The sequence below is a fragment of the Mandrillus leucophaeus genome, unplaced genomic scaffold, assembly GCF_000951045.1.
Source record: "Mandrillus leucophaeus isolate KB7577 unplaced genomic scaffold, Mleu.le_1.0 Scaffold447, whole genome shotgun sequence".
Classification (NCBI taxonomy): Eukaryota; Metazoa; Chordata; class Mammalia; order Primates; family Cercopithecidae; genus Mandrillus; species Mandrillus leucophaeus.
In genome coordinates this window covers 179,895-202,338 of record NW_012104776.1, presented here as the reverse complement: position 1 = coordinate 202,338, position 22,444 = coordinate 179,895, and the positions used below count along the sequence as shown (strand labels likewise).

Below are 22,444 nucleotides of genomic sequence, written 5' to 3'. Positions count from 1 at the left end.
GAGTTGATGGGTGCAGCACACCAACATGGCACAAGTATACATATGTAACAAACCTGCACGTTACGCACATGTACCCTACAACTTAAAGTATAATAATAATAAATAAATTATAAAAAAAAAAAACAAAAAACCCAATGCTTGGCAAGTCAGGCCTCCTGGCTCAGCTGGCCAGCCCCTCTCTCTGCCTCTCACTGACTACGCCCCTCCCCATTCTGTGGCACTGGAGAATTTTGCCTCACAACCTTCCTCTCCCAAGACTGCCACCTTCAAAATCCACGAAGACAACAAATCTAAAGGCCAGGTTTTGGGTTCCTCTTTCATCACCAACGTTGCCCACGAACTGGATTCACCCACTCCTGCGATCACACCCTCAGCTGATCTCCCTTCAAAATCTGACCACAGCCCCTCCCTCAGTTCAGTAACTGCGGAGATACCACCTCCACCCCATCAGGATTCCCTGTCCTGGGACCTGGGTTTTTTTGTTTTGTTTTGTTTTTTTGCGGTGGCGGGGGTGGGGGTCTGTTAGCTCCTCTAATTAATTCCTTACCCCCTCTGGCCCACCAGCCCCTTGATAGTAATAATTTTTACTTTCCATGACCTGTTGCTGCATTTGCATGATAAACCAGTACCTTGAATGAATCCTACCACTGCTGTCTCTATACCTGTATTTGGGTTGCTGACAGATAAAATCATAAATCACAAGAAAAGTGGCACTATGAATTTCTGTGAATACTATAGCTGAGCACTCACCACATGCTTGGTGCATGGATTATGTCATTTCATCTTCAGAACAACTCCAGATAGTGGATATTAACATCATTCTCATCTTCAAGGGGAAGAAACTGAGTCTTTGAGAGGTCAAAACGTGCCCAGTCACACAACTGAGGGCGGGAGGGAAGCTGGATTCACACCAATAGGCTGCCTGGCAGTCCCGAGTCTACGCTTGGCTGCTGTGCCACAGTCAGCTTCATGAAGCCTAACCTGGCCCTCAGAGTTGCCCATAACCATCTGGCTCTTTCCCCAGCAAGCTGTAATTTTCCAGTGCAATTTTAAACCTTCTTCCCTTCTCTCAAACCACTGACTTCCCTGCCTTTCCCCTCACTCTCAGCAGATGACTGTTTCCTTCACAAAGAAAGTAGAAGCCATCAGACCGTTTCTCTTGTCCTCCTGTCGTGAAATGTGAAAAACTTACCTGCATCTGCCTCCTTCATTGTGCCTTCCCACCTGTTACAATGTGATATTTTCAAAGACAATAAATAAATAAATAAATAAATAAGCAAGCAAGCACGACTATAACATAACAGTCATGTTTTTTTTCCAACGGGAGAATGAAGCCATTTTATTTAGGGGAATGTTAAAACAAAGCCATATACAATCTGTAACAAATACAATACAATTGTTTGTTCCCTAGTCCTGAATAATTACAGTATATACAAAATCTGTAAGGCACTGGTTCCCCCAAAAGAACAAATGAGTCTTCTTGTGAAACGGACAACGAAACCCCTATATTGCCAACTTTTCTCTAAAAAATATGGCATTTTTTCTGTTTTGTTTTACAAGAGGAATCATAATTGCTGAATTAAGTCACTTCTGATGTCATTTCTTTCATTTCCACTGCTATGTGTCTGGGTTTTCTAAGGCAATATAACTACTAAACATGTTCAAGTTTAAAAAACTATATTTCTCTCAGTGCCGTTCCACCCACAAACAAAGAAGAATCAGATCAGACCAACAACATAACACTTCTAATGAATATGCATGACTCTAGGAACACGAAATTCAGTCATTATTAGGTACTTGCTATACTTGACTACACACCAATTGAAATGTGTCAAAGAATTCCCTGTAAATAAAATCTCAGCATGTTTTCTAAGAAGCTTTCTGTTTGGGGAATTCAAAAATGGTCACTAATGACTTTTGAGCAGTGCTTTCCAGGAGGTCAAAGGCCTGTTTCCTCATACATAATGTTCATAGCACTCTTTTTGTGATTTAACAATCTACATACTTTTATAAATAAATATTATGTTTCATTTAGTACTTTATCATCCATAATATCTTACTCTCTAATCCACATAATGGAGTTGTGCCAGACTCCAAACTGAACATAATATTTATATATACATATATATTTATATATATATATACACATACATAAACTATAAACCTGAATATCTTAGCATACAAAACTTATCTAACAACTAATAATTTAGGATTCCTTTGAGACGGAGGGGTTAGAAGAAACTCTTAGTCTTTGAAATATCCTGACAGTAAGCAACAAATGACATTATTAATTTCTGGGTTCTCATTTATTCAAGTGAAAAATAAAATAAAATTCACTTCTGAGCCGCTAGAAATTTTGAAATCATAAAGGATTATTGGGAAATGAGTAGATCGTCTTTAAGAACAATTTAGTGTTATCTAAGTAAGGTGGATTTTGGTAAGACACAGAGAAAAATCTATGCATAAATAAATTCTTGTTTCATTGAGCGACCATAATTGCTAAGTGGGTCTTTTTAAGTATCTCAGGAATGTTTTTAAAATATTAACAGTGAATAAATGAGATTGAAGATTAGAAAATAAGCTACCAATCTTTTCCAAAGCAACTAAATATAGTAAGGAAGAAGTTTGAAGACTATTTTAATTTCCTCCCATCCTTCATTGGCACCAACACCTCCCTAGAAATCTAGCTTAATTTCAAATCATCACCTCCTCACAAAATATTCTGATTTGAAGTTATCCACGTTCAAGTATCTACCAAAAAGAAAACACAATTTTATCTACAAGGTAAGCCCAACCTCACTTAAATTTAGGAAAAATCCAAGAAACAAAAACATGTCCCACTTAACTGGCATAAATGTTTACCTGTTGTTTTGTAGATGATCTGTTTAGAGGCACTGAAGTTTCTCTCCAAGGCTCAGATTATTAGTCACACTTAGTTCTAACCATATATTCCTTCTAGGCTATCCCTAAGAATATAACTGACACAAGAGAAAGGAACCTTTACATTATTATTGAGGTTATTTTTAATATCAATAAAAGCAGCATTCTGATTACAGTTCTGCTTGGAATCAACTGTTTTCACTCTGTGAAAACGCATTTGTTTTTTTTTTTCAAATTCAAGGATTATGAAATTCTTCTGTCTTAGTTACAAACAAAATGCGGCTATGAAGCACTGGGAAGTAAGTGCAAAATATAGAAAGAATCCTCATGATTCTCCCAAACTGTAAGCACAGCTCACAAACTATCATTGCTTTAGAATGTTTTCTGGATGAACAAGTTACCAGCTGCAAACCGACTTCAGAAGTGAGGAAAATGTTTTCTCATGTTTCACTTAGCTGTCAAATTTTCAAAAATCCTCCATCCTTCAATCACCCAGTGGGGAAAATGTGTTATAAAACACTGCCCCCTGGAGTATTCTGGGAGGAATGTCTTAAAAAAAAAAAAAAAAAAAAAGGACAAGGAGAAAGTACTTTCAAATTCTTTACTACCACTAACCACTACAGAATTTCAAAGAAGCAAAAGAAAACCACAGAAAGGAAATGTATGTGATTAAAGTGTACAACTTTAAACTTTATTATATTCATGTTGCTAAAGAATATTTGCCTTCTCGATGATTTTATTCATGTTGTTCCAAAGTTAAAACCCTGTAGAACTAAGTAGGTGAAGAGATATTTTGTATAAGTGCCACAGAAGAGAAAATATAATAAATTAAATAGTGAATTGAACATCACTAGAATAAAATAAAATGAGTAGGCATTCCTAAGACGTGAAATGATCACTTAAGATATACATGTTCCATCCATATTGATTTTAGAACAATAAAACACAGCAGCCCATAATATTGTGTGGCCTCCACTAACTCTCCTCTGCTGTCCCATCTAGAGGTTATGTTTCCCTATTTTTAAAATAAAATGTAGTTAAATTAGCCTGATGGATGTTTCCTCTCTATTCCTTATCTCAGATGCATACAAAATTGACAGACAACAAAAAGACATCATCTTTATCTCTACAAAATAAGGTATGCACACTTTTTTCTTTGTGCTTCTGAGATTGGCTCCCTTGCATATAAGATACAAGCCATCTGCACCATCACTCTCCCTCGTTCCCTATCTTTGTTGACATATTCCTCTTACAACACAAGAGCAAATTACCTCTATTTTAAAGCACCCCGTCTTCAACACAGCTCATGACAATTTTATTTAATATTGATCCTTTGATTGAGAGATCAAAAGCATGTACAGGTCAATCCTCTGCACATTAAACAACAAAACAAAACAGAAGCTTTCTTTGTGTTTAATGAGAAGGACTTTACCATGACAGAGACGCCTAACACAATCAGAAACAGAAGTGGTTCTGAAGAACACCTATCAACAATTACTTCTATTAGAGTCACATAAACCTTCATTTGTTCCATATTGCCTGAAGCTGCAAAAGGCCACCTGCAGGAATTCCAAATGTGGTCCTAGACAGGTGGTGTCTGTACCCAGTGCATTCACATTACCGTAGCGGCCCCAAATGCAGGGATGGCCAAAGTGGTCTGAGGAGGCTAAGGTGGGGTGGGGAGTATGTTTAAGATGAATTCTGTTCTATGTCCTCCAACTTAGACTGTCTTTTGGTTCACAGAGTGCAACAATATTTTACCAATGGAAAGACATGTATTTTAATTTACCTTCCAGAAGAGCTCCTGGGAAGAACTTTTGTTGTTATTATTTAACCTATAATTCTATAACCCTTAAACCATCCACATTATCTGTTTTATTTTGGCAAAATGAAAGCATCTTAAAAAAAAAAAAAAAAAAGGCAATCCCAAAATATAGGGCTTTCTCAGAAAGCAACATGCATCATATCTTGAACAAGTTACCCAAGCGGTTTCTCCCTCCTACAAACAGACACAGATCAATCTCTGCTTCTGGGAGCTTCTCTGTCTTTGTCCAGGTCGCTCCCTGAGAGGTAAGGTCTGAACCCACTGGGAAGCAGGACGATGTTCAAGGCTTGTACTGTGGATGCTTATATGACGTCTTTTGCTCTGCCCACAAACAGAAGAGTACCTGTTGGCTTTCTGCAGAGATGCTTACTTTTCCTGTCGTATCAGAGTTTAATGTCCTGGGACTCTGACATTTTGGCAAGTGTTTTCTTAACACGCAGGGCTGTCAGCCTTGATGCAGGATTGTGAGCCCAGCATTCTGTCATGAGTTTCCCCATCTGCCTTAGACACTGAGGAAGAGAAATGTTAGAAAAATGTATCATCTGCAATGCTGGCACCTGATACAATGTAGCTTTTTAGCTTTAGGTTCATTAAGTTTGAATATATTTTTTAAAGGTACCCTTAAAACCATGTAGGAATAAAATTCTGTAGGTTTTTTTCATGCAAAATTATATATGACTAAAACAGATGTTCATGTCTTCTTTGTGACAGAAGCAAGCAGGTGGTTCTGCTGACTGTAGAAGGGTGTCTTTGAAGTTAGTGTTAAGCAAACATAAACATACCTAGGGAATTTGTATTCCACTCAGTACTCCCAGATTGTTTACAACACTTGATAAGTTTAAATCTTTTATCTAATTCCATACTATGCAAACACAGTTATTCCTAAATCATAGCTGTCTGCTGCAGTAATAGCATCACACTGCACCATTTAACAAGATTAATGACCTGTGCACAGTATCACTAACACTTTCTCCTGTGGTACATCAATTATTGGTCTTCCTATTGAAAAGTACAATTTCACTTCATAAGAAATCCTCAGTGAAGAGATTTCAAGTAACACCAAAAGCCGACAATAACAGAGCTCCAGCATCTCATAAAGCTTTCTGCACAGCTTGCTGGAAAACATATATTATTATATAGCATTTTAGTAACCAGACACAAAACCAATGAGCCAAAGGTGTTTTTGTTGTTGTTGTTGTTGTTGTTATGTTTGTTTGTTTTGAGACAGGGTCTTGGTCTGTCAAGTGCAGTGGCATGATTCTGGCTCACTGCAACCTCCACCTTCTGGGTTCAAGCAATTCTTGTGCATCAATCTCCCGAGTAGGTGGGGATACAGGCGTGAACCACAACACTAGGCTATTGTTTGCATTTTTTAATAGAGATGGGTTTTCGCTATATTGGCCAGGCTGGTCTTGAACTTCTGGACTCAAGTGATCCACCCGCCTCGGCCTGCCAAAGTGCTAGGATTACAGATGTGAGCCACCGTGCCCGGCCCAGAGATTACTTTTAAATGGCTTTTACACTTAAGAAATAGTGCTCTGTCCCTCCTTTGCAGTGCTTTGGTAGATGTTTGATAAGAGCCTGTTTTTTTGTTTTTGTTTTTGTTTTTCCAGCGGTGCTTCAAACTCATCTTGAATATTCCAGTCCGCCAGAGAACTCTAGAACACAGTGAGTTTGAAGGCTGGGAGGGTGGAAGGAGAGGAATGTGGAACAGGAGGAGGAGTCAGGAAAGGCAAGACTCATTTCCTCCTTCCTAGCAGCTCCTTTCCAGACCTACGTAGGTTTCACCACTACATCCTTAGAGCCAAGCTGAAGGTGGATTTGTTCAAATCACATCTCATCATCCTTATTAACAAAGACACCCAGTACAGTCAGGCATCTTAACTAGGTCAACTTGTATCACTTTAACATGCTTACTTTTTTCTCTAATCAAAATGGGAGAACGCTGTACATGGGTTTGTTACAGAGAAAAATCATGATGCTTTAAAAACACACACAGAGAAATAATAGGTTTTATGCAAATGTCAAGACATTATAAATAAGGAAAATAGTGTTGTTATGCAGGCTAAACACTGACCAGCCCACTCAATATATTCTGGAACTGGCAAAATAAAATTGGAAAAGTAGAACAAGTAATTTAATAAACTACACTTATCTTCATATAAATCACTGCAAAAAGGTGCCATCACCATCACCATTAAAACAAAGAAGAATTTCTACAATGAATATATGGAATTTTGGCTAAAACAGAAGTCTATGTAGAAGTCAGTCGCAGCCACATGGTTACCTCAATTGAGCCTTACCTCATCACTGCTCCATCGGTTTGGGAATGAGGGGCGTAACTTCTTGATGCACACAATCTCTCTCATGTCCTCGTAGGAGGGGTCACTGGGCACTAGGTCATGATAAGGAAGCTGGTATTCTTCCACTATACCTAAAATGTGTTGTTATTATTATTATTTTCTGTGAAGTAGAAATAAAAGTCTAACACAGCTCTCAAAGGAAAAGTGCTATCAGTGTTACAGACAAGTTCAGGCAGAAAAATAGCAAAATAAACCTTGAAAAATAAATGGTGCTTAATCTAATTTAGAAAAAATGAATACAAAGCCCAATGAAAAATATTATCATAGGTCTTCAAGACTTTCTTTCCTAATTTCCAAAAGCTAAGTAAAACAAGCATCTTAAATATATTTCCAATTTTATAAAGAACAAATTAAAAGACAAATCTACATTAAATCTCAATGCAAATTTGCAAGACATATCCTGAACTCATATTATATAATATGTGGCTATTTCTATTACTATAGTATGAAACTATGAACATAATTTGGAAGTGTATCCTACTTGAACGAAGTGTCAGATTTACATTTTCTTCTGCTTAATTGGAGGAATGTGGTTTTGCCCATTAAAATTTAGAAAATTATAGACACCCAAAAATATTAACTATGAATTTTTTAGGTCCAAGGATTATCTTATTTTTTTCTATATTTATCCAAATTTTCAATAAGGAATATATTACTATTAGAAAAAGTATGTATTGTTAAGAGTTAAGAAATACAAATCTATAGCATCTTCATAAAAATGTATACTAAACTCTTTCATTTTATCGTTCCTAGTATTTCATTTCTACCTTTTTCCTCTTCTCCTTTAAAAATGCAGGCTTCTAGTGTCTTCTTTTTCACCTTCTCAGATTAACTCCTCATGATAATTACATTAGAGGCTGCTGCTCTGAACAGTCTGTTTATATAAAGCTACCTTGTTTTTAAGCTGAGAATAGTTTCTCCTGTATTTGGCCCACAGGCTTTCAAATATAGGCTTCTTGTAGCCCTGTTTGTTTTAGATGTTCAAGAAAACATAATTAGAAAAATAATTTTGTTCTCTACACCTTTAACTTCCACAAAGCTATCTTAATTAAGTATAAGCATGTTATTTTATAAAAGGCTTGTCTACTTGATTTTTTTTTTCTTTTTTAATACAGATTGGGTCCCAACCTATTGCCCAGGCTAGTCCTTAACTCCTGGCTTCCAGTGATCCTCCCCACCCGGCCTCCCAAAATGCTGGGATTGCAAACGTGAGGTTTATCTACTCTTTATAATGCGTGAAATCAAGGCATAGACAATCTGTTAATTTCTTGGTTACTTCTTCTTTATATTTAGAATGAGAAATTTATTCAATGTCTGGTTAGAGAAAATTTCCTGCATTAACTTTCCTTTTGGACAAAACAGTTCTCTCACTTCAGAGAGAATGTGTCCTATTTCAAATTTCTTACAACAGGTTCAGAATTCCCAAAGTGATTATTAGAAGCCATTGTGCCACTGAAGATGATCTTTCTATCAAAGTGTGAATGCAGGTTGATTAACTGTTTCTTCTTTGCATTTAAATATGAACCTAAAGATGGTATGGCTCTACCAACCAAAATGAAAATTTTTAATAGTAATAATAGCTAACATGTATTGAGTGCTAATTATGTGCCAGGCAGTTCTCATTATCTTTACATTCATTGAAACCATACAACCAAAGAAGCGGATATAATAATTCACTTCATCCTTAAGAGGAGAACTCTGAAACAAAGAAAAGGTTATAACCTGTCCAAGGCATCACAGGTAAATAGCAGGAACACGAACAAATCTCAGTACTAGTTAAGTGCATGCTGCACTGTCAGAATCTTCGGCAAGCTCATGCTTTCATGAAGATGGATTTCAATTGGCCATCATGAGGAACATCAGCAGCATCAAGGCTTTTTAATGAGAACAACCATGGAATAACATAGAGTACTTGATACAGAAAAGCCGAAGATTAAGCTCCTTGCCTAAAAGGTGTCAGAATTTGCTCAAAGACAGATTGTGCAGCAATCAAAATAGTACAAGCAATAATACTTCTGAATATTTAAATATGTCTTCTTGTTTATTATAAGTGGTTTTACTAAGGAATCCTCATGTTTGTAGAAAAAACAATATCATAAAAAATAACAATCCTCTGATACTTTAATTTCCTTTTGATAGAAAAAAACGATGTTTTCAAATTGCTTTATGAGGAAGTTTTATAAAAAATAAATACAGAAGGTAAGAAATGGGTGTCCCTCCCCACATTTATGTCCTACTGTCATCTCTGCAGAGGAAATCCCAGGGAATGGAGTTGGGGATGGGGCCCAGCAGCTAGGTGAGAATAAACTGGCAGGGACAGAAAAGGGGGTTTGATTTGATGGAGCCACCGCTGGAGGAAGAACCCAAGAGAGAAATGAGACAATACACAGAGCAGAATACAGTGATGTTTGACAAGACAGGGGAAGCTGACAGTGTGTCTAGTGGTAGGTGAGGGAAGAAAGCAGTCAAAGATTATTCTAGGATGTCGAATGTAATTTCCTGGAAGCATTATGACTGCATCAACAGAAATAAAGGGGAAAATAAAACCAGATCTTACAGACAGTATGATAACTTGGATTTCTGATCAGAAAGAAAGGATTTGTAGTAGCTCCGATAGTAGCTTTTCAAAGACAGCACTGCTTCTTACCTCCTGATACACATCTCCTAGCAACCTCCCAAAGGATGAGGCCAAAACTATACATGTCAGCCATGATGTAAGACTGGAAGTGATTTCTGTTCAAGCTCTCGTCCAACACTTCTGGAGGCATATAGCGTTTGGTGCCAACTCGAGTGTTAGGTGGTATGTCAACTTCATTTGTATCACTAAGGAAAAAGTAAAGCAAAGTATTATAGCACTGAAGAGGACCAACAAAAATGAATCAAGGTGATTCTTAAACAATGGCTTTAGTTATTGAAAGGTGGAAAAAAAAAAACAAAAAAACTTGCCAGGGAATAAAATCAATTTCTTAAGGAATATTTCTTGCCAAAAGCTATATTAAATATTTACAGGTTAAAACCCAATGAAAGGCAAGCTGGTACTGTGGTGCACGCCTTAGTCCCAGCTATTCTGGAGGCTGAGGTGGGAGGATAGCTTGAGTCTAGAGGCTCAAGGCCTGACTGGGCAACATAATGAGATGCTATCTCTTAAAAAAAGTTAGAAAAAGAAAAAAACAATGAAGATGAAACTCAGTCAGAATGAAGCTGCGGCATTTAAAAGTGCATTATCAATAGATCAAATTTATACCCTAAACAACTGCTAAATATATATTAAATGTCTTAAAAAACCCTCTTCCTTGCCCTCCTATTTAAACTTTACTCTTAAAATGGGCATGCACACATGACAATTTCGTGAGAAACAGTATTTCTTAAGCCAGCTGTTGTAAAGCTCTTAGATCTACAAACAAGTTTAAAAATGGGGAAGGAGAGAACCAACAAAGACATACAATTGTTTTACTCTGGCAAGGTGGGATATGTAAAAAGGCTTTCTACTATCACTATTGTTTTATGAACCAAATAGCATTTAACTTTTTTAAAAAGGAACAAAACAATAACGGAATATGACATCTTTAACTTTCTGAAAATTTTACATGGCCCATTTACTATTCCTTCCCATAGACTGGGAAAAGATTAATGACGGAGGGACAACAACCTGCACACTGGCACTTGGGTGCGGTGTGCCTCAGTGCGGTGAGCTGGAGCCACAGTTCCAGCCCCTGTTCTAAGGGTGCTGAATGACTAGGCTGATGATTATGTACAAGCCCTGCCAACACAGTACTAGGCACATATTAGACACTTAAGTACTATACCTCATCAGAAAGGAACTAAGTAGAAAAGTAACAAACCCTAGGTATAACAGATGAACAGACTATAACCAAATAAGGTATACTATAAAACAGAAAAGGTATAGAAACTCATTATTAAACTGAACTCTGTGGAAAATCTTGGATAAAACTTTCTACCTCCTGACTCCCAAGAATTTTTTTTTTTTTTTTTTTTTTTTTGCTCTTGATTACACTCTATTGACTCTCAAGCATTTACGTGTTATTTCTCCTCAGTCTGGAAAATAGATTCGTTTATCGAATATCACACTTATCTTGCTGTCATAGATAGTCAATACCAAAACACTAGTGGCTTTAGGAAAAAACAAAAAATCAAAAACCTCTGGGTTTGATCTCATTACCTTGACCACTTCTACAACATGAAATACGTGGTGTCATTTTTTGTCATTTGAGAACATTTTAAGTGTCACTCTCAAAATTTTTACATTTACTAAATGTATCTCAAAATCATCTCAAAATTTTTATTTACTAAAATATAAAATATAAAGCTTCATTTTAGAAAGTTTTAAACTCACTTCCAGCTAAAATTATTAATCTAAAATTATTTCAACAGATATGTCATCAGCGTACTCATTAGGCCCCTCAGGGTTTTCTAGGTGCAATAATAACTAGCCTGTTTTCCTAAATAAAAGTTAAGATGTTAAAAAAAAAAGTTAAAGTGTAATTAAAAAACAAAACAGCTGGCATTCCTTACCATATGCAAACATAGGTCCCAGTGTTCTGGGCTCTTTTCTAAAACTGGAAAAAGAAGTTAAAATTTTAATTCTCAGCACTACGTACTGGTACAATAGAAAATCGTCATTTGTATGTGTAAATGATAAACGACAGAAGAGGCAAGTATGCTGAGAAGAGACTTAATGGTAAACTGGAAACATGTCAGATTGAATAGATGCTACAAAAGCTCCACTTCCATTTATAAAGCACTCTCTCCTCCTACTCCACCTGCTGACACCTCTCATGGGAGGAGAGTAGGGATTTCACTAATGTGTTGCCAGCATGTTCTAATTTTAATTTTTAATCATGAGGAAGACAGCAGTGGCCCCAGGTAAGAGGTCCTGAGTCCCATGCAGAGAAAACAAACATGGGAGTTTGCAGGTGAAAAGAAGATGGTTAAAGACCTAAATTATATTCCAGAAAACAGACTAGGAAAGGGAATCAAGAAGAATCTGAAGACAATCCACACAGAAGTGCATTTAGAAAGGCCAAAGGTGTAATCTGACCACAGTTGATAAAGATTTTAGGCAACTTCATTCCATTCTTACTCTTAGCTCCTTAATGTTTATTTGGATTTGGGAGGTCAGGGAAAGATAATGAAATGTGTGATGTAGAGATATCTATTGGAAAAATGACAGGTAACTGTGACCTAATAATAGAATTAAAATTTGTGACAGCTGGACTGTACATAGTACATCTCTAAATTCTTTTTCTTTCTTTTTTTTTTTTTCTTTTTTTTTTTTTTGAGACGGAGTCTCGCTCTGTCACCCAGGCTGGAGTGCAGTGGCCGGATCTCAGCTCACTGCAAGCTCCGCCTCCCGGGTTCCCGCCATTCTCCTGCCTCAGCCTCCCGAGTAGCTGGGACTACAGGCACCCGCCACCTCGCCCGGCTAATTTTTTTTTGTATTTTTTAGTAGAGACGGGGTTTCACTGTGCTAGCCAGGATGGTCTCGATCTCCTGACCTCGTGATCCGCCCGTCTTGGCCTCCCAAAGTCTAAATTCTTTTTCTAAAACACTGCAAAAACATACACTCAAGGATTCTGAATGTCGACCAAATGCCAAAAATCAGTCCCTTACGTAGTTCCTTAAATACATGCATGTACATATGTCTAGATGCATGTTCAGCAATAAGCCCTCTCTCTCCTCACCTTCCTCTCCCACCCTAGATGTTTGCCCTAGTAGTAGCTGAATAAATATTCTCCCTAGTAATATTTGAGTAAGTGATCTGGTTTCCAACTTTAGACTATCAACTCCTTTGAGCCCCAAATACTTGTTACAGTCACAGCCATTTGGTATATACCCAAAGAGCACAGCCCCAATCCCTCTCCATCTGTAGTATGTCTTGCACATGACAGAAAATTGTACTTTAAATGAAAGAAGGAAAAGTTTTGTTACACTAAACTTTGCTATGGATAATTTAAAGGGAAATATAAAAATCTCTGGTCTGTATGGGCCATAAAATGAGATCTTACCAATTTCTAGAAGGATAAATAGAATTTCGTTGAGCAAACTAATTCTGTGAAAGATCACTATTAACCTATTGGCAAGTGCCTTTAGCACCACACTTAAACAACAAACATGAGAATTACAGGTAATTCATATCTGATACTGTAAAGTGTCAGATCCTCCAAGACATTTGGCTCTGCCCCTTCTTCCCTCAGGCATGTTTCTATAATTGAAAGTCATTAGATTACATTTCTTTCTTGGATTTTCAGTAACATCATTTTACCTGTTCCCAAATAATGGCAGAGAAAAATTGAGCTCGTGTTAATCCTAAAGCCAAAAATAGAAATAAATGTGATTTAACACTGGGGTACCAAGAATAAAGGAAGAAAAAGAGAGTGGAAGTAGAGTCAGATGGTGTGGTACACATGAAAACAGACACAGTACAACAGACAGAAGGTTCCAGGAGAAAGAAGGAGGCAGAAAAGGGCAGGGTGCCTTCTGCACTAGCTTCCTCTAGTCTCCTTGTCTACGGACGGCTATGGAGGGGAGAAACAAGGTTGACAAGAAAAGATAGATACTGCACAAGGGTTGTAGACTCAGAGACAATAACTCCAACCCCACACAATAATCCTATGTACTGCAGTAGCTACATACATATGAAGTCAGATTATAAAACCATACAGAGGAGACATAAATAGGATACTGATTACTTCTGGGAAGGATAGAAGGAAATGAAAAAGGAACAGGACTACAATGGGGCTATCTTCAACATTTTATTTCTTTTAAAGAGAAAAACATGGTAAATCGTTAACAACTGTTCATATTAAATTATTACATGGAAGTCTCACTTTTATACTTTTGTGTATGTTTATAATATATCACAAATATAAGTATATGTAATATATTTCTAAGTATACTATAAGTTAAAAGAACCCAGCAAGATCCAGAACTAGAAAAATGTACATTTCAAGGAATACAGGATAGGTTATAGGCATAAGGACGGGAAGAACAAAAGTGATATAAATAAACCGGACAAAATTACAGAGAAAACGAGCTGCTACGAAGGAGAACTGAAAATATCCCATTAAAAACAAGAGTGTTGCATTCACTACAGAAGAAATGCTCTCTCTCTTCTTCTTTCCCATGGAGAAGAACTGGAAATACTTGCACAAAGGGGTCATTATTAAAAAGTAGGGTTCAGAGAATTATAAGAGTCGACAATTTTGCCCTTTTGTACTTGAATAATTAATACTCCCACTAGATCCAACATGGTTTTTCTTCCTGTTAATATGAGTACTAAAGAGATTCAGACTTAAGTAGAATTAGAAGGAAATGAATACACAATTTGAGTAAAATAAAGTAAATTAAGAGATGTCAGATAAATTCCTCTCCAGGAGAAAAGCTTGCTTTGTTTTCAAATCATGCTTTAATGAGTATTTAAAAAAAAAAAAAAAGAAAAGGCCTGGTGTGGGGGCTCATGCCTGTAATCCCAGCATTCTGGAAGGCCAAAGCAGGTGGATTGCTTGAGTCCAGGAGTTCAAGACCAGCCTGGGCAACATGGTGAAACCCCGTCTCTACTAAAAATAGAAAAATTTGCTGGGTGTGGTGGCACATGCCTGTAGTCCCAGCTACTTGCGAGGGTGAAGCAGGAGGATCACTTGACCCTGGGAGGCAGAGGTTGCAGTGAGCCCAGATTACACTACTGCACCTTAGCCTGGGCAAGACTGAAACCTCATCTCAAAAAAAATCAATAAACATTTAGGGACAGTGGGGATGGAAGAAGATAAAACAAAAATGTCTGCAATTTTCTCAGTAAGAAGTTAATGGTAATGAGAGCCTGGGGGTAAAGGGGAAGTCAGTGAGGGAGAAGAAGGGTTCTGTTCTTCTAGCCTAGGGTCATAAGATATTAAGCCCTGTAGGGGTTTTAAAAAAAAAATGTCCAGGTGGACTAAATTTTATGTACTACCTTCCATCACAATCTCCAGTAAAAACATCTTCAAACCTGAGCTGTTCGTATTTTGGAAGCCAGAAGACAGCAACTATATAATGTGGAAAAGGCACAACGCATATGGGAGCTATCGACTGATAATGCAAACGGGAAAACAACTCCTTTGAATTCCCAGACAAGCAGTGAATAATGTTGAGTTCCCTACTGTACCAGGTAGGAATTAGGTTAATGTCTGCATTCATGTGGATCTCAAAATGCAGGGTTGCTCTCACCTAGGATTATATAAAGAGCCCAGAAAACCAAGTTCCTGTTTCTGACCAAAGTCACTTGAATGACAGTGGTATGATATAGAAAATGCCAGCGTGGTGGAGTATGAGGTCTACATTGATAACAAAGGGCTTCATAAATCTGTGGACACTCCAAGTGGCTCTTCTACCCCAGGGAAGACATAAACAAAGAGAGTTCGGAAGGTGACGGTTTTGAGGGTAGGGAAGGGGAGCAAAGGGAAAGACTTCGAGAGAGAGAGAGAAAAAAAAAATTAAAAGACACACAAAACTAAGATTTTCCTCTTCTCCTCCGAAGGTGCCAGGGAAGGACATACCAAGCAGCGGGGTGATGGGAGCCACTCACCCTGCCAGAAGACACATTTCAACCACTGACGTTGTTTAGAATTGTGGCACATGGTGACAATAAAGGTAGGATTTTAATCAGTTTTATTATTGACAGTGCACTCCCTTCCTGCCTGTGCCTGGTGTACTGCCCCTGGCATGCCCCTCAGCACAGCACTGCTGCCTGGTATGGCATGTGCGTACTGCAGGTGCTAGTGTAACTGTGGGAGGGAAGCCATGGGGCTGCCTGTGCATGCAGAAAGGCTGAAAGTGGAGCCTTCAGCTGGGATCGTGAGCAGGTTGGAGAATGAAACATGAGCACCCCAGTGGACTCAGGGAACAGTGCATGCCTGAAGCTCTTGACTATCTTGCATTAAATAAGGGCAGTCAAAAGATTTTTGTTTTGGTGGCAAGGAGTAAGGGGGGAGTTGTTTTGAAAATATAGTATCTCTTTAGTCTCATAATATATTAAATGTTTTTCATGTTAGTTAAGCCTTTTAGTTATAAACCTAAACCCAGAAAATCTGGCTAAAAGTGTTATGTTAAAAAAACAAGAGCCCCCACTGCTTGACTGAGCACAGGGCACCTTCCCCACTGTACCATAAACTGAAGTAAGAGTCTCATGAAAGTCCTAAGCACAGCCTGCTGTGGCAATGAGAGGCGAGCGCAGGGACAGAGTTGCTAGCTCCAACAAAGTGGCTCTACCTCTTTGAGCCTTTGGGCACATGCAGGTGGTCCTCCTGCTGGATGTTGTTGATGCCTAAAACAGAGAGAGGAAAGGGAGAGAGACGGAGTAGGGAGATTAAAAAAAAAAAAAAAAAAAAGAAAAGTAATAGACAGGAGAAAGAAAAGAGAAGCAAACATTGTATACCTTAAAAAATCTAAAAAGCTTCTTATGAAATAAGAACTGTACTTTAAAGAATGTGTGAAACAAAGGAGAAATGAGAAGACATGTGAAGGAGGCCATGGGTTTGCTTGTGGTTTGTAAGTGATGTCTGAAATCAGCTATACATTATATATACTACAGGATGTTAAATCCTCTCTCAGCAAGATGATTTTGATTTCCCAAAAGCATAAAAGATTCTCAAGTGTCTACGGAAGAATGGGCTGTGCACATCCCTGTGGGTTTCCTGCGGCATCCTGGAGATAGCTGAGGAACTGACTTGCAGAACTGAACTCTGCGGCAGATGTTCACCAGTAAGGGGAGTTTTCCGCAGCAACTTTCATCAAGGTTCAATGCTGCTATGATAAAATCCCAAGAAATCTCAGGGTATCTTAGAAACAGAACTTTAGAACTAAAAAGTCTTCAACATAAGGTGGGTATGACTGCAGAAACCTTGACTGGTAGTGTTCACTATGCCACGAGTGAGCTTAGTTTTATGACTTTGGTGAGTCATTTAGCCACATCATTTTTAAAATGCAAACCAAAAGCAGCGCTAAAAAGAATCACATCAGCAAGACTCAAGAAATTCAGTATCCGCCGAGCTAAGCTACCCTCTCTCTTTTGCACTTGGATAATTTGACAATCAGCCACTGGACATCAGTGTGACGGCCTAGTCTTCACTGCAGGTTTTCTATTTAAATTTAATACCTGAGAGCCCTAAGCCAGGATTTATTTTTCCCATATGAAAATATTTTATTCTGACACTGAAGTCTCAGAGGAGTTGCTGAATTCTTCAGAGTGAAAAGTGAAAAGCTTTGGAAGTTTCTTCAAGGCATTTCATGTGTCACTGTTTTCTCCTCCCAGTAGAGACTGGTGGTAATGGTGATGTCCGCCAGCACATCACCTGGATTAAATTTCTGCTGATCAGGAAATGCATCGGCATTTACGTCATTGTCAAGAGAACGCATGAAGAAACCAACACAGGATTTTAAAATTTATATGAGCAGGAAACCTCTAAAGCATAGTCTGCTCCCTCTCTGTGGCTCCTGACTTCCCTGGGAGCCTTTCAGAAATAACTGAAAAGCCTAAGAGAACACTTACCACTACACAGAGACTGTCTTACAGGAAGTTCTCATATGAAGTCAGAGAATTCAGCACAGGGTAAGCTGTGACTCCACTTGTAATTAAAGTCTAAATATCCATGCATATGTGCAAAAATACAATATAAAACAGTGAAAAAAAGAGTAGAAACTAAAGAAACACATTAAGCAAGTTTTAAAAACATAGGCTCAAAAGCTGAGAAGAGCAAACTTTGAAACACAGAAAATAAAACTAGAAAAAGCACCTCTGAAATGATCAAATGTAATCTGCATGTAATGGAAGATGATGCTGAGGCCCACACAGCTAGGCTATGGCCATAGGAGTCTGCACAGCCAACATCTGGGCTATCATCTTCATCTCTTCATCTCTTGATGAAGTAGTTAATATACGACAAATAAATCTCTGAATTATCCCTTAAAATAGTCCCTCCACTTCCTAGAATCAGGGTTTGTATGAAATTTGAGAGGTCAATCAGTTCATTCTCCTTCCATTAAGCAGAACTAAGTTTCCATAATATAATAGATACTCACTTTCCTTTTTTGTTTTAAGGTCTATAAAGGAGATGAGTCTCAGTTATTTTGCTATTGCCTACATTTATTGATTCACAACAATGTTAGACTACCTCTAATGGGTAACTCACTATGTCATGTTAAATGGGAAATATATTAATTAAGTTGGCATGGATCCTGCTCTCAAGATGCCCCATCACTGGTAGGAGAGATGAGGCATGTCCCAAAATAGCTGTAATACCAAGCAGACAAGGACCAGGAAATTACAACAGTAGTACAGAAGATGCTGTCATTATTCTCAGCTGGGGGATGAATCAAGTGACTTAGAGGTGATTCTGGGACTGGATTAAGATACATGGAAAAACAGGGACTTTCCAACCCATGGACTGTGCAATCGAAAGCAAGGCAACAGCAAACATGGGGTATATAAGGAGAAAATGCAAGTAGCTCAGTTTTGCAAAAGAAAGCATACAAATTTGAGAGTTTGTAGAACATAAGATTAGAAAGGTGGATTTCGGCCAGAATGTGTAGGATCTCTGGTGTTAGGAAAAAAGTTTTTTCTTCATCCTGTGTTCCATATGGAACCATTTATCCATTAAACGTTAAGTAATAAGCACCAAGGAAAGGCACTAGAAATGTAAATCTGAAAAATGCATGTTATCTACTTTCAAGGGGCTTACTTTCCATTGGGAATGACAAATAAATAGTCAATGATGACTATATAACAGGCAAGACATTTCATGATAATAAGCACAGAGTTATATTAGAAGACACAAGAACGGAGACTAAAAACAGCAGGTGGGGAGGTTCCAAGATGGCCAAATAGGAACAGCTCCAGTCTATAGCTCCCACCGTGAGCGACACAGAAGATGGGTGATTTCTGCATTTCCAACTTAGGTACTGGGTTCATCTCACTGGGGCTTGTCTGACAGTACATGCAGCCCATGGAGTGTGAGCCGAAGGAGGGTGAGGCATAACCTCACCCGGGAAGTGAAAGGGGTTGGGGAGTTCCCTTTCCTAACCAAGGGAAGCTGTGACAGACAGTACCTGGAAAATCGGGACATTCCCACCCTAATACTGCGCTTTTCCAATGGTCTTAGCAAATGGCCCACCAGGAGATTATATCCCGTGCCTGGCTCGGAGGGTCCCACACCCATGGAGCCTCACTCATTGTTAGCACAGCAGTCTGAGATCCAACTGCAAGGCAGCAGTGAGGTAGGGGGAGGGGCATCCGCCATTGCTGAGGCTTGAGTAGGTAAACAAAGCAGCTGCGAAGCTTGAACTGGGTAGAGCCCACCGCAGCTCAAGGAGGCCTGCCTGCCTCTGTAGACTCCACCACTGGGGGCAGGGCATAGCTGAACAAAAGGCAGCAGAAACTTCTGCAGACTTAAACATCCCTGTCTGACAGCTTTGAAGAGAGTAGTGATTCTCCCAGCACAGAGTTTGAGAACTGAGAATGGACAGACTGCCTCCTCAAGTGGGTCCCTGACCCCTGGGTAGCCTAACTGGGAGGCACCTCCCAGTAGGGGCCGACTGACACCTCATACAGCTGGGTGCCCCTCTGAGACGAAGCTTCTAGAGGAAGGATCAGGCAGAAGCATTTGCTGTTCTGCAATATTTGCTGTTCTGCAGCCTCCGCTGGTGATACCCAGGCAGACAGGGTCTGGAGTGGACCTCCAGCAAACTCCAACAGACCTGCGGCTGAGGGTCCTGACTGTTAGAAGGAAAACTAACAAACAGAAAGGACATTCACACCAAAACCCCATCTGTACATCACCATCAACAAAGAACAAAAGAAGATAAAACCACAAAGATGGGGAGAAATCAGAGCAGAAAAGCTGAAAATTATAAAAATAAGAGCACCTCTTCTCCTCCGAGGGAACACAGCTCCTCACCAGCAAAGGAGCAAAGCTGGACAGAGAATGACTTTGACCAGTTGCGAGAAGAAGGCTTCAGATGATCGGTAATAACAAACTTCTCTGAGCTAAAGGAGGATGTTGCAACCTATTACAAAGAAGGTAAAAACCTTGAAAAAAGATTAGATGAATGACTAACTAGAATAAACAGTGCAGAGAAGACCTTAAATGACCTGATGGAGCTGAAAACCATGGCAGGAGAACTATGTGATGCATACACAAGCTTCAGTAGCCGATTTGATCAGTGGAAGAAAGGGTATCAGTGATGGAAGATCAAATGAATGAAATGAAGCAAGAAGAGAAGTTTCGAGAAAAAAGAGTAAAAAGAAACAAACAAAGCCTCCAAGACACATGGGACTATGTGAAAAGACCAAATCTACGTCTGATTGGTGTACCTGACAGCGACGGGGAGAATGGAATCAAATTGGAAAATACTCTTCAGGAAATTATCTGGGAGAGCTTCCCCAACCTAGCAAGGCAGGCCAATGTTCAAATTCAGGAAATACGGAGAACACCACAAAGATACTCCTCGAGAAGAGCAACTCCAAGACATGTAATTGTCAAATTCACCAAAGTTGAAATGAAGGAAAAAATGTTAAGGGCAGCCAGAGAGAAAGGTCAGGTTACCCGCAAAGGGAAGTGCATCAGACTAACAGTGGATCTCTTGGTAGAAACTCTACAAGCCAGAAGAGAGTGGGGGAAATATTCAACATTCTTAAAGAAAAGAATTTTCAACCCAGAATTTCATATCCAGCCAAACTAAGCTTCATAAGTGAAGGAGAAATAAAATCCTTTACAGACAAGCAAATGCTGAGAGATTTTGTCACCACCAGGCCCACCTTACAAGAGCTCCTGAAGGAAGCACTAAACATGGAAAGGAACAAGCTGTACCAGCCATTGTGAAAACATGCCAAATTGTAAAGAACATCGATGCTAAGAAGAAACTGCATCAACTAACAAACAAAATAACCAGCTAACATCATAATGACAGGCTCAAACTCTCACACACCAATATTAACCTTAAATGTAAATGGGTTGAATGCTCCAATTAAAAGATACAGACTGGCAAACTGGATAAAGTATCAAGACCCATCAGGGTGCTGTATTCAGGAGACCCATCTCACGTGCAGAGACACACAGAGGCTCAAAATAAAGGGATGGAGGAAGATCTCCCAAGCAAATGGAAAACAAAAAAAAGCAGGGGTTGCCATCCTAGTCTCTGATAAAACAGACTTTCAATCAACAAAGATCAAAAGAGACAAAGAAGGCCATTACATAATGGTAAAGGGATCAATTCAACAAGAAAAGCTAACTATCCTAAATATATATGCAACCAATACAGGAGCACCCAGATTCATAAAGCAAGTCCTTAGAGACCTACAAAGAGACTTAGACTCCCACACAATAATAATGGGAGACTTTAATACCCCATTGTCAACATTAGACAGATCAGTGAGACAGAAAGTTAACAAGGATATCCAGAATTGAACTCAGCTCTGCACCAAGTAGACCTAATAGACATCTACAGAACTCTCCACCCCAAATTAATAGAATATATATTCTTCTCAGCACCACATCACACTTATTCCAAAATTGACCACATAGTTGGAAGTAAAGCACTCCTCAGCAACTGTACAAGAACAGAAATTATAACAAACTGTCTCTCAGACCACAGTGCAATCAAACGAGAACTCAGGGTTAAGAAACTCACTCAAAACCACTCAACTACATGGAAACTGAACAACTTGCTCGTGAATGACTACTGGGTACATAATGAAATGAAGGCAGAAATAAAGATGTTCTTTGAAACCAATGAGAACAAAGACACAACATACCAGAATCTCTAGGACACATTTAAAGCAGTGTGTAGAGGGAAATTTATAGCAATAAGTGCCCACAAGAGAAAGCAGGAAAGATCTAAAATTGACACTCTACCATCACAATTAAAACAACTAGAGAAGCAAGAGCAAACACATTCAGAAGCTAGCAGAAGGCAAGAAATAACTAAGATCAGAGCAGAACTGAAGGGGACAGAGACAGAAAAAAACCTTCAAAAAAATCAATGAATCCAGGAGCTGGTTTTTTGAAACTATCAACAAAATTGATAGACCACTAGCAAGACTAATAAAGAAGAAAAGAGAGAAAAAGCAAGTAGATGCAATAAAAAATGATAAAGGGGATACCACCACCGATCCCACAGAAACACAAACTACCATCAGAGAATATTATGAACACCTCTACGCAAATAAACTAGAAAATCTAGAAGAAATGGATAAATTCCTGGACACATACACCCTCCCAAGACTAAACCAGGAAGAAGCTGAATCCCGGAATAGACCAATAACAGGCTCTGAAATTGAGGCAATAATTAATAGCCTACCAACCAAAAAAAGTCCAGGACCAGACGGATT

General features: G+C 38.7%; 1 protein-coding gene across 4 annotated transcripts in view; it reads right to left on the bottom strand.

The window, feature by feature from the left end:
• Positions 1-1,309: 1,309 nt before the first annotated feature.
• The window catches only part of BMPR1B (bone morphogenetic protein receptor, type IB), a 163,432-nt gene continuing 142,297 nt past the window's right edge, over positions 1,310-22,444 (bottom strand). For all 4 annotated transcript variants that reach the window (XM_011994205.1, XM_011994207.1, XM_011994204.1 and 1 more), the window contains exons 9-11: positions 9,716-9,891; positions 7,009-7,139; positions 1,310-5,214 (exon numbers count right to left, since the gene is read on the bottom strand). In XM_011994205.1, the coding sequence (XP_011849595.1) occupies positions 5,089-5,214; positions 7,009-7,139; positions 9,716-9,891 (433 nt within the window). In that variant the 3' untranslated portion in view covers positions 1,310-5,088. The remainder of the gene's footprint in view (positions 5,215-7,008; positions 7,140-9,715; positions 9,892-22,444) is intronic.